At 48.2% G+C, this 13,141-nt stretch overlaps 1 protein-coding gene across 1 annotated transcript in view; it reads left to right on the top strand.

Moving 5' to 3' along the window:
* The window catches only part of WDR74 (WD repeat domain 74), a 383,453-nt gene that overhangs the window by 56,741 nt on the left and 313,571 nt on the right, over window positions 1-13,141 (top strand). Inside the window, exon 2 of the mRNA XM_069645163.1 lies at window positions 12,567-12,673. Coding sequence (XP_069501264.1) covers window positions 12,567-12,673 — 107 coding nt within the window. The remainder of the gene's footprint in view (window positions 1-12,566; window positions 12,674-13,141) is intronic.

Raw genomic sequence — 13,141 nt, 5'->3', positions numbered from 1 at the left:
TTACATGCATGAGATTAGATTGAGTAATATGCCTTTTAAAGATTGGGCCGCGTTTTTTGGGTCCATTTCCTGGTATGTCTCTCAATCGGTTAGTCCTGTTTTGATGGGCATTCTTCGTTTCAGCCTGTGTAGAAGCAGGTGAAACGTGGGTCATTCGTGGATTGCTCCGTGTTTGGAGATGGAAAGGGTTGAGAGTGAGGATTAAACTTTCAATTGACAACATGATTTGTAAATGCCGTTTTTGCCGCGGGCACCATTTGGTCATCTTTTTCTTGTGGGATGCTACTTTGGCTTTATGTTCTACCTGATTTGACACATGGGTTGTAATTGTGCTGCACATTTTTATATAAGAGGAATAGATCAAGTGTCGAATGGGAAGATTTTTATCGAACCAGCAGCATGTGATATTTGTGCATACCGCCATCGGTGCCAGACATGTTTTTGGAACTACAGTGGTATTATATAGTGCCTTGGTGCTTTGAAATTGGTAGCACTCTAGGTGTTTGATGGCATCTTTTTTTGGGGTATGAGCACTCCGTGTATGGCACTGCAGCAGGTCTGATCATTGATTGTGGATTAGGATGCCTTTGGTGGGTGATGGTAACGTTGCTATTGGCCTGGAATGTGAAATCCTCATTCAATACGGGGTTCTCTGTTTGATTCTTTGCCTGTGTAGGAATTTGTTGCACTCTGAACCTTTTGAGAAGCACGCTTCAGTCCTTCCCTTCATTTCAGATGGCAGGTATGTTTCCCTGTTTATTGTACAAACCACACATGTTTGGGGGTTTATGGGATAAGAAACCAAAAATCCTGCAAGTGATTACCTTGGGTGGGGGGGGGTACGTTTTGTGTTGCAGTGTTGGCGGTGGCCTTTTGAGGCCTTTCATTTACTATTACAAGTTCTACTAAGGAGGACTTCATTGCGTTTCTACATATCAGACAATACCATGCGCAGTTAGCAGGTACCCCTCATTAATTATGCGTGTTTGTTGTATGAAATGAGCAGTGACCAGATTCCATTCCATTTGTGGTGCTATCTTGGTCTGTTTGAGATCAATTAACTTGGTGTTTTCCAATTGGTGTCCTTTTCTTTTTGTAGTTTTAACAATCCTGCGTCTTGGTTGTAACGCTGTGGAGACCAACATACTCGCCTATCAAAAAATGGATGTCCCCTGGTGAATGTCCTAGTAATTGTTAGAAAGGGACAGAAAAATGTTGGACTGATTTTCTGGATGTGTACTGTGCATATATCGATTTCTCTGCAGCGTCCGATACAGTGCAGAGAAATCGATTATGGACGAAGTTGAATGCATGGGGTATCCCAAAGGGTCTCCTTAAGATGCTCATGTTGCTGCATATCGACCCTACCGTGCGGATTCGATTAAACGCAGAGAGAAAACTATCAGCATCTATGGAAACATCCAGTGGTGTATAAAAAGGGATGTATGGTCGTCATAGTATTATTTAACCTCTATCTGGCGGATATACAAGATGCATTCAGTCTTAATACTGCCAATCCAGTTAAGATCCCCAATGTTATCATCGGATGACTAGCATATGCCGATGATCTTGTACTATTAGATTATACACCTGCAGGTCTCCAGCGTATGCTGGATGCCCTTGTCAAATATTGTACCGACAATGGATTGCCAATCAATATTGACAAAAGTAAAGTGATGGCTTTCACAAAAAAAAAACGTAGGCCAAAAAAATGTGTGGACGCTGTATGGCAAAACAGTTGAACAAGTGACGACCTATAAATATCTGGGAATTATAGTGGATGATCGACTAACATGGGCCTCACACTGGGCTTCTCTTCAAGCTCGGTTTTTAACCTCAACAAATGCTCCGACTATATTTATCGGGCGAAACTGCGGATATTCTGTCTCTGCAGTTTTGACCATATATATAGCAAAAATAAGACTGATTTTGCTCTATGCTATCATCATATTGTTCCGCTTACCACCGAATGTAAGTGTGGAGTACCTATACTTGGAATTCAATCTGTCTGGTATCTCATCCATTCATCAATCAATGTGTGATGGGTTTTGAGAAGTTAAGTAGATTAGAAATAGATAGAATTACGGCACCCTATGTTGCAGCGTTTCTGAGACTAGATAGTAAAGTATTGATTGGTACCATGGGTAAATAAAAAATGTTACACATCAAGTGGGCTGGCGTATCCTCAATTACCGACCAAACCAGTGTGTACATCATAAAACACATGTTAAAATGTAAACTGAAAGAAGTTGGTTATGGACAATACTTAACTAACCTAGCAACAAAATCATATAGCAGCGTTTATTGTCAAGACCGTATTGCCAGAAGTTCTCCCCTCAACTCCCCCCCCCCCCCCCCCGGGCTATATCAATGCCTATCCTAGTCCAAATACTGTTTGGCTATATTTACTACTGAAATTCAACAGATCTGAAGCTCTGGAAACAAAGGGTGCACAGATGGGCATACCACGAGACAGCCGAATGTGTCACTTGTGTGGTAATGAAGTAACTGAGTCTATTTACCACCTTTTGATTGTGAGATTGGAGACCATTTATGAGTGGAAATTATATCAATTTGATACATTTTATGGTTGTATTTTATAAAAGGATCGTTCTAATTTTACGATGTATTGAATTGTAATAGTTTTTTTTTTTATTTATAATGCGCAACATACCCTAGGGTAACAGGGCGCAGCAGTTACAAGTATATGCGAAGCTTAGTTACAGCAGCAGGGTAAAAATGTACATACAGATATTAATTAGATAGGGTATAAACAGTTGGTATCTATTCACAGGTGGAAGGTGTGATGCTGGAAATGCATCGGAGGGACAGGGCCTCCGTATCCTTGTCCTTTACTCTTTTTATTGTGTGTTCTGTAGTGTTTTCTGCGCAGGAGTTCATGTGGGACTCCTGGCGGTGCAGCTCTCTCTTTTAGTTTGGTGAACAGACCCATGGGATACCCTTATGGCACCCATGGGTAGGGGTGCAACCCTGTGCCCCTAGTGTATTTTTTTGGGCACCTGTGTGTGTGACCCACAGAGCAGGGTACGGGTTGGTGGCAGCTACGTGCTGAAATGATTGGTGCCCTGAGCGTCCTCCATTTTGGGATGCCCAGGCCCTGTCATTGGAATTGGTAGATTCCGGATGGAGACAAAATGGCCCCCATGGCCTCTTGCCTTCCATCACCTGTTACTTTTGATCTTCCCGAAGTCCCGGGAAGCCCTGCCTCTGTCTCTTCCCCCTGACTGGCTGTTGGGTGGAAGTTCCATATATGGTAGTATGGGGAAGTGCCGACCAGACCACCTCGAGCCTTCTCAACGACCGAATGTTGTGGGTACGCCTGTGGGTGGGACCTGGGTGAATGGAGTGTGTGACGAATATGCATTCTATGTTGTGGGTGTCTAGTATCTTGTGGTTGACACAATGCCTGAGACAGCCCTGCCCGAAACCGGTATAAATGCAGTATGGAGTGTTGAATAGCTCGGTACTTGTCCCAATACACATAACTTGTTGTGAGTGTCTGGAGAGCAGTGAATGGCCTGAATGCACCATGTGCCTGCCTGCATGAATGCCCTTAGTCATGATTGGATGCTTGAGTGTGACCCAGCGGAATGAATGGGAGATCAACAGTATATCTGGGGCCCTCTCACTGCTAGGAATCGTGTTCAGAAGCTGAAGTCCACTACGACGAGTAACTGAAGCTTGATATTGAAGCTCTGCTGGATGAGAAGAATTGCTGTTGCTCTCGTTCACAATCTGAAAGCTGCTGTGCCTCAAGGACTGACCCAGAGAGGACCTGGTAAGGCGCCCTCTTCCCGAGCTACGAGGGACCATCGTGCACCAGCTGATCTTTGCCAAAGCTCCCTGGTAGACAGACCTTCGACAGGCTGCCAACCTGATAAGGGGATTGCTGCGGAAGTCCAAGGAGAAGCGCCCGGACTGTTGTCCACCACTGTCGCCCACCACCGTCGCCGACTGGAGCCGCCGTGCTCCCGTTGCCCAAGAACTTCATTGATCCAAGGATGCTCTCGTCCGCATCGTTGCCGCTGTATCCTGCAGGAGAAGGCCTGACCGTTGACGCGCTGAGGAGCATCCACTGGTGGGTTTCCCGCCACCCAAAGACCACAGACGCTGACGACTCGACGCCCCTGCTGGGCAACAGTTCTTCAACTCTTTGCGGTTCAGAACTATTGACCTCGAGGTGCCCCGCACGCCTCTTCCTTGCAGGACGTTTACACTTCCCCGTCAACGAGCACCGCTAGGAACGAAGCTGCCACTTCACCGTCGTAGCTCGACCTGTTCTCCGTCAAACGTTCGACCCGTGACCCCTGCCTGAAAGGGAGGACACTCGAGAAGGGCTGTCGATTTCCCCGACGTGGAACGCTACAACGTCAAGGTACTTTGGGGTTGCAGAACTATTGGAAAGTCCAGGGTGAACAATATATGGAATGGGCTTGTATCTTTCTGCTATAGGTTGCCCAGGTGGTGGGGGCCTCCACACAGAGCTGTTTAATGGTGGAAGTTACCAGTATTCTGCCAATTGCTCAACCACCTTGCTTTCCTTCCTCTCTCTACTGCTGGTTTCCTCTTTATTTTGATCTGTGTCATTCTGACCGTATGCACTTTAATGAATCTAATAACGTTAGTGGTACCACTTAATTGTACATATTTACCAATGTTGATTTTCAGAGTACAAAGTGAGTTATCGTGATCGAGTATATGACCTTGAATACTAATTATATAAAGACTGTGTTTTAACCGATACAGTGTCTGGACATTCCTTTGTGGGTGCCTGGGGACTACACTGTACTTATCGGCTTGCATCACCTCCTGAGAAGCTAGGCCTTGATTGCTCGACTACGTCTACCAATAATAGAGAATCTTGGCAGGGGTCCTCTGTGCCTCTCCTCTACCGTATAGAGAGCGGAAGTACAGACCCCCCACCCCCTCTGGTCTTTACAGCTGGTGGCAGCGGTGGGATGCGTATGGTTTTAAGACTCAGCGTGTAACCGTCCCACTTACGAAGGATATGTGCACTTTGTTAAATTAAGGTTTAGTCCTGTACAAGATTGCGAATGGTAAATTGACTCAGATGAGCGTAGAGGCTCTCCATAGTGCTTGTGAAGCCAAGGAATTATACTTTGTGGATAACTCTAGGGCTGAGCTAATAGCTGCCCTGGTGGACTAACGGATCGATTGTGAAACTCTTGAAGGGGGGATGCAACCAATGAGGACTCTACCCCTGGGGTTGTCGCCGAGTCCGATTCTGGGAATGCCACCATTCCTGCGGCCTCTGTTCCGAACACCAGCAGTTCTTTAGAGCTTGAGTTATTAAGGATGAAGTTGGAACTCGATGTTGAGCTTAAGAAAGAGGAGTTGGCACAGCAAGTGGAACTCAAGAATAGGGATCTTGAACTCAAAGACAAGTACACCGAATGTCAGCGAATCCAGTTGGAGAAAGCTCGAGTGGAGACTACAGCGAAACCAGTTGTGTCGGGTCCCCAGCAACCAAGTTTATGAAAGATTTGGTTGGTATGTATGCGGAGGGTTCTGATATACTCCAATGGATTGAAGCGTTTGAAATGGCTTGTGCAATTCACGATGTTGAGAGATTGTGCTAAGTGTTTGTTAAGCAGAGTGCCTCAAACGGGATATGACTGTATTCTGAAACTGAGTGTGGAAGAAAGGAGTCAGTATGAGTGATGAAGTCTGCTTTAATTGCCAAGTTTGGCAAAACGCCTACCCAATATCTTAAATGGTTCAGGGATTTTAAGAAACGAGTGTATGTCTCTTGGGTTGACTGGTGAGTGCTGTGCACATGAACATGATGGGGTGGATTGATTATCTACAAAGTGAAAACGTTTGTTGAATTGTCTCACCACCTGTTTTTTTTTTTTTTTAGCATTTTTCGGAAGCCTGTTCACAAGAGCTGCGTCAGTATTGGACCCCTTTAAGCTGGCTAGGTTGGCTGACAAGTGGGTCTCCCACCGGGTGTCCCCTAAGGACTCCAGTGGGAAGGACAAGGACAAAGAAAAGGGGGCCTCTCAGAAAGCTGAGGAGTCCCAAAAGCGATCAGTCGGGTAAGCCAAAACCTTCCTCTCCGAAGACCCAAAAAACTAGTGGGGATAAGTCTGTTGTGGGTGGGAGTAAGAGTAGTGGTCCGCCTGCTGCAAAGCAGGGTCCCAGTGGCTCCAGTACCGTACCCTGCACTCCCGGCACTTGTTGGGATTGTGGGGCTCTGGACCACCGAAGGGGTGACCCCAAGTGTAAGGGTAAGGCACTTGGAGTCCAGGCTGCCAGCCTGACCTACCCCTACTCTGTACCTGAGGTGGAGGCCACTGTCCTCCCCTCCTCTACTGGAATCGCCTTCAGTGATCCCGTAGAGATTTCCTTAGTGTCCCTTGGGGCCTGGGACCAGTATGCAGAAGTACTGGTGACTATCCCACAAAACACTCGTAGGTTTTTGAGAAGTGTCCTCTTGAATGGCCAGCCTTCTACTGGTTTGAGAGACACTGGGGCAAGCATGACAGTTTGTGGACAGGACCCTGCTCAAGCCAGAGGACTATGTAGGTGCTCCTCTGAGAAGCACCAGGTTAGCTGGTGGGCCTCCCAAATTATCGCCTGTAGCCTTAGTCAACATTATGATTGGAGACAAGACAGCAAAGCTTCCGGTTCTGGTTCAGGACAACGTGCATGCGAACATTTTGTTGGGAAACGATTTGGTCGAGTTGGGGATGATCACGGATGGTCTACCCATGGCTGCTGTGGCAGTCACCCGATCGCAGGTCACACAGGGTCCGGCTGTGAGCCCGGTACCCTTGCCGACAGGGCAAGGCACGAAGGAAACAGGAAAGTAAGGCCACCTCTGTGGAGGAAGCCCCTGCTGTTCCGACAGCACCCATTGGGATCCATGCTCCGGATGGGCTGGGTCCAGTGGTAAATCCCGTGTCAGCTCCTGTGGGAGAAGAGCCAGAAGTCTTTTCCTGTGGGAGAGGCTCTTAACCTGGAGGATCATCCCGACCTTCAATGCTTGTTAGCTGAAGGGGGACCCTCCCGGGCAGACTTCTGTAAGGGACAGAGCGTGTGCCACTCTCTCGAGGGTCTGAGGACACAGGCCCTGTCCCAGGCACAAGGAGAAGTGCCTAGGACATTTCGGATTTATTGGGGGGGAGGGGGTGAGCTCCTCGTTGGTGAGCCCACTAAGCCTGAACCTGGTGCCCTCAAGAGGTTGGTGGTACTTCAGGTTTACAGGCCCTTCCTGCTACAGTTGGCGCATGAGGTGCCCTTAGATGGTCATCTTGGGACCAAGAAGACAAAGCAGAGGCTCTCGGCCCATTTCTAGTGGCCCTGGATGGGAGTAGAAGTGGATTCCCACTGCAGGACCTGCCCCACTTGTCAGTTGTCTGGTAAGACTGGAGGCAGAGTAATTGCCCCACTGCAACCATTGCCAGTGGTTGGCACACCGTTTGAGAGGGTGGGCATCGACTTCGTCGGTCCCCTTGACCCACGTCAGGTGGCCATAGGTCCATCCTGGTCCTGGTCGATCATGCCACCAGGTACCCTGAGGCTATACCCCTTCGGGCGGTTACGGCCAAGGTGGTTGCCAGGGCTCTCCTGGGCATTTTCACCCGTGTTGGGTTCCCTAAGGAGGTTGTCTCTGATAGAGGACCCAACTTCATGTCGAGTTACATGAAAACCATGCGGAAAGAATGCGGAGTAATTTACAAATTCTCCACCTCTTACCACCTCCAGACCAATGGTTGGTTGAGAGATTTAACAACACTCTCAAGGGCATGTTAGGCGCTTTGGAAGAGCCCCTCAGGAAGAAGTGGCATCTTCTCCTGCCATGCCTGCTGTTTGCTTACCGAAAGGTTCCTCAAGAGGGTGTTGGTTTCAGCCCCTTGAGTTACTCTTTGGACATCCCTTGAGGGGGCCCCTTGCTTTGATCCGAGAAGGTTGGGAGGCCACCCCTCCAGGTCCCGCCAAGCAAGTGGGGGACTATGTGTTAGGCCTCAGACGGAGGATGGCACAGATGATGGGTCAGTCAACAGTGAATCTTAAGGCCAGCAGGAATTGAAGTACTGGCATGACCTTAAAGCATCGCAAGTGGATTGGACTCCGGGACAGGGGGTCCTCGTGATGGAGCCTACCAAGCCCCGGGCTTTGGCAGATAAATGGACTGGACCCGTCAGGATAATCTCCAAGATGGGCGAGGTCAATTATCTGGTTGACATGGGAGTCTCTGGGGTCGCCCCTCAGGTATTCCATGTCAACAAGCTCAAGCCTTTCCACAGGCGAGCCGAAGTCTCATGTCTCTTGCTAGCTTCAGGGCAAGGAGAGGATGAGAGTGAGCCCCTTCCTGATTTGCATAGCAACCCTCAGGATGGCTCCGTGGAGGGAGTCCATCTCTCTCCCGATCTGACAGCAGAGCAGCAGAGGGCCTGCAGGGCTTTGCTCCAGCAGTACGCCTCTCTGTTTTCGCTGACACCAGGCCTTACACAGTGGTGTAGGCACGAGATTGACACTGGTGACAGTGTGCCTGTCAAAAGCATGTGCTACCGTATTTCAGATACCGTTAAGAACCACATCCAGGCTGAGGTCGCCAAGATGTTGGATCTGGGTGTTATTGAACCCTCAACCCAGTCCCTGGTCCAGTCCCATGGTCCTTGTTCCCAGGCAGGTACCAAGGATTGGCGGTTCTGTGTGGACTACCGAGGAGTCAATGCCATCACTAAAACTGACGCGCGCCCATTGCCCCGGGCTGATGAGCTCGTGGACACCATAGAGGCTGCCAAATCTGTGAGCACCTTTGACCTTGCCTCAGGCTATTGGCAAATAGCTCTGGCGGACCATGCCAAGGAAAAGACAGCGTTCTCAACACCAGAGGGACTCGTGCCTTTCAAGTTGAAGAACGCCCTTGCCACTTTCCAGAGATTAGTCAATCATGTGCTTAGTGGGCTGGAAGCCTTTTTTTGTGGCGTACTTCAACGACATTGCCGTCTACAGTTCCACTTGGGAAGAGCATTTGACGCATCTGGATAAAGTGTTGCAGGCGTTGCAAAGGGCTAACCTCGCTATCAAGACCACCAAGTGCCAGATAGCTCAGGGGAAAGTCACGTATCTTGGTCATGAGGTAGGAGGGGGTCAAATCCAACCTCTCCCCAGTAAAGTACTGGATGTACATGACTGGGAGACTTCCACTACTCAAACCCAGGTGAGAGCCTTTTTGGGCCTCACGGGGTATTATCGCAATTTCATGGCAGACTATGGAACCATAGCTGCACCCCTGACAGCTCTGACTTCGCCCAAGCAACCGCGGAAGGTTAATTGGACGGAAGACTGTCAGAGGGCCTTTGATGGCTTGAAAGAAAGTCTGTGTAGGGCACCCGTGTTGTGTGCGCCTGATTACAGCAAGCCCTTTATCGTTCAAACTGATGCCTGCAACACCGGAATTGGACCTGTCTTGTCCCAGTTAGATGACAAAGGAAGACAACATCCGATCATATTTATCAGTAGACAATTTAAGGGTAGGTAACTTAGGTGGGCTACTGTTGAAAAGGAATGTTTTAGTATAGTTTGGAGCCTTAGGCATTTTTAGGCCCTACCTTACGGGGTCTACCTTCAAGGTCCAAACCGATCATAAGCCCCTTAAGTGGCTTATGCAGATGAAGGGTGAAAACTCTAAACTGTTCCGGTGGTCCATTAGTCTACAAGTGCTAGACTTTACCATTGAGCACAGAGCAGGGAAGAGTCACGATAATGCAGATGGCCTTTCCAGAAGGTATGTTGACTGTCTGGATGAGGGTGTCTATCTCGTGGGAGATTAGGCACCCTAGCCTCAGTCTGGGGGGGAGCGACTGTGATGCTGGAAATGCATCGGAGGGACAGGGCCTCCGTATCCTTGTCCTTTACTCTTTTTATCATGTGTTCTGTAGTGCTTTCCGCACAGGAGTTCATGTGGGACTCTATTGGTTTGGTGAACAGACCCATGGGATACCCTTATGGCACCCATGGGTAGGGGTGCAACCCTGTGCCCGTAGTGTATGTTTTTGGGCACCTGTGTGTGACCCACAGAGCAGGGTATGGGCTGGTGGCAGCTCCGCTCTGAAATTACTGGTGCCCTGAGCGTCCTCCATTTTGGGATGCCCAGGCCCTGTCATTGGAATCGGTAGATTCCGGATGGAGACAAAATGGCCCCCATGGCCTCTTGCCTTCCATCACCTGTTATCCTGATCGTCTTGAAGTCCCGAGAAGCCCTGCCTCTGTCCCTTCCCCCTGACTGGCTGTTGGGTGGAAGTTCCATACATGGTAGTATGGGGAAGTGCCGACCAGACTGGCTGGAGCCTTCTCAAAGACCGTATGTTGTGGGTACACCTGTGGGTACGCTTGTGGGTGGGACCTGGGTGAATGGAGTGTGTGACGAATACGCTTTCTATGTTGTGGGTGTCTAGTATCTGGTGGTTGATACAATGCCTTAGACAGCCCTGCCCGAAACCGGTATGAATACAGTATGGAGTGTTGAATGGCTTGGTACTTGTCCCAATACACATAACTTGTTGTGTCTGGAGAGAAGTGAAAGGCCTGAATGCACCGTGTGCCTGATTGGCTGGCAGGCTGCCTGCATGAATGTCCTTAGTCGTGATTGGATGCTTGAGTGTGACCCAGGGGAATGAATGGAAGATCAACAGTATATCTGGGGACCTCTCACTGCTAGGAATCGTGTTCAGAAGCTGAAGTCCACTACGACGAGTAACTGGAGTAACTGAAGCTTGATCTTGAAGCCCTGCTGGACAGGAAGAATTGCTGTTGCTCTCCTTCACAATCTGAAAGCTGCTTTGCCTCAAGGACTGACCCAGAAAGGATCTGGTAAGGCGCCCTCTTCCTGAGCTACGAGGGACCATTGTGCACCAGCTGATCTTTGCCTAAGCTCCCTGGTAGACAGACCTTTGACAGGCTGCCGATCCTATACGGGGATTGCTGCGGAACTCCAAGGACAAGCACCCAGACTGTTGTCCACCACTGCCGCCGTGCTCCTCTTGCCTAAGAACTTCATTGATCCACGGACGCTCTCGTCCGCATCGTCGCCGCTGTATCCTGCTGGAGAAGGCCTGACCGTCGATCAGCGGAGGAACATCCACCAGTGGGTTTCCCGCCACCCAAAGACCACAGACACCGACGACTCGACGCCCTTGCTGGGCCACAGTTCAACTCTTTGCGGTCCAGAACTATTGACCTTGAGGTGCCCCACACGCCTCTTCCTTGCAGGACGTTTACGCTTCCCCGTCAACGAGCACCGCTAGGAACGAAGCTGCCACTTCACCATCGTAGCTCGACCTGTTCTCCGTCGGATGTTCGACCCGTGACTCCTCCCTGAAAGGGAGGACACTCAAGAAGGGCAGTCGATTCCCTGACGCGGAAAGCTACAACGCCAGGGTACTTTGGGGTGGCAGAACTATTGGAAAGTCTAGGGTGAGCAATATATGGACTGGGCTTGTATCCTCCTTCTACAGGTTGCTCAGGTGGGGGGCACCTCAACACAGAGCTGTGTTTAACGGTAGTTACCAGTATTCTGCCAATTGCTCAACCACCTTGCTTTCCTTCCTCTCTCTACTGCTGGTTTCCTCTTTATTTTGATCTGTGTCATTCTGACCGTATGCACTTTAATGAGATCTAATAACGCAAGTGGTACCACTTTAGAATTGTACATATTTACCATTGTTGATTTTCGGAGTACAAAGTGAGTTATCATGACCGTGTATATGACCTTGCATACTAATTATATAAAGACTGTGTTTTAACTAATACAGTGTGTGGACATTCCTTTGTGGGTGCTTGGGGACTACACTGTACTTAAGAACTAGCTCGCATCACCTCCTGATAAGCTAGGCCTTGATTGCTCAGATATGTCTACCAATAATAGAAAATCTTGGCAGGGGTCCTCTGTGCCTTTCGTCAACGATATAGAGAGCGGATGTACAGGCCCCCCCCCCCTCCGGTCTTTACAGAAGGTACAAAAGCGAATATACAAATGAAACAGGCATCGTACAACAGCAATGTCGCAAGATATAGGTATTTGTAAAGCCCAGGTATATGCAGTAATATGATGAGATATGTGATTGTTTAAACTGTTTTTTTAACATTGGAGATGTATATGTTTAATCTGTGTTACAAAGCTTTTCGCTATAAGTATACTAATAAACTTAGAAACGTTGTATGTACACAACTTTTACCATTTGAAGATTTCGTCTGGTGCCCAATTGTGGGTGAATATACATTGGCAATGTGTTTTTGATGTATTGTGGATGTTGTGTTTGCAGTGAGTTTTATGTGGTTTTATACATTTTGTGTAACACATTTTATATCAAATACATTTTGTAATAAAGTTAAATGTCTATTTTGTAATTATGCTATTAGATCAGATTTTTCAGGATCCTGTAGTTTAGAAGGTTTTGGTTGCTAGCATATTTGGTGAATGTTTTCCTTTTCTTCCACATCCACGTTCTAAATCCACAATCTTCAGGAGGCCCTTATTTAATACTGACTCCATACCTGCTTTTGTTACGCAGGTGTAAACCTGCATAGGAAGCAGGCCACCAACTACACCGAGTTGAGCAACCTCACACGAGACCAGGAGATCTGCGCCATGTGCTGGGGTGATGAGCAGGAGTCTGAGGTAAGATGCTTCACCCTGCACTCCAAGATTTATTCGATACTAGTGATACAAGGCATTTGGACTGGTTGAGTGCTGTGCAGTATTGATTGTGCATCTACAAAGATTCACAGGACAAGTGAAGCTGTTAGTCATGGGGTTTAACCTGTTTCTGTTTTTCCTTGTGTTGTGGAATGCTCCCTTACCGATTCTAATTTTCACTCCCTGAATGCTTATTGATGCCTCTGTTGCAGAGCACAACTGAAAACAAATTTTCTTCAAGGAACAGTTTAGGTCTCTTTACTTCATTGAACTCCTGACCTCCCTATGAGAGCCCAATTCTGCTCCACTCGCCCCATCACCTATCCTGGTGTTTCTCATTATTGTATCTCATTCCCTTTTTCAAAGCCCTCTGTTTCTGTTCACCCTAGTTCATAGTATATAAAACCCTGATTTGTGTATGCCCCTTCGGAATACTCTTTGATTCCTCTT

The sequence above is a fragment of the Ambystoma mexicanum genome, chromosome 2p (genome assembly GCF_040938575.1).
Source record: "Ambystoma mexicanum isolate Mex_15411 chromosome 2p, UKY_AmexF1_1, whole genome shotgun sequence".
Lineage (NCBI taxonomy): Eukaryota > Metazoa > Chordata > Amphibia > Caudata > Ambystomatidae > Ambystoma > Ambystoma mexicanum.
The sequence above is the reverse complement of the archived record's forward strand: the minus strand, read 5'-3'. Positions and strand labels throughout refer to the sequence as shown.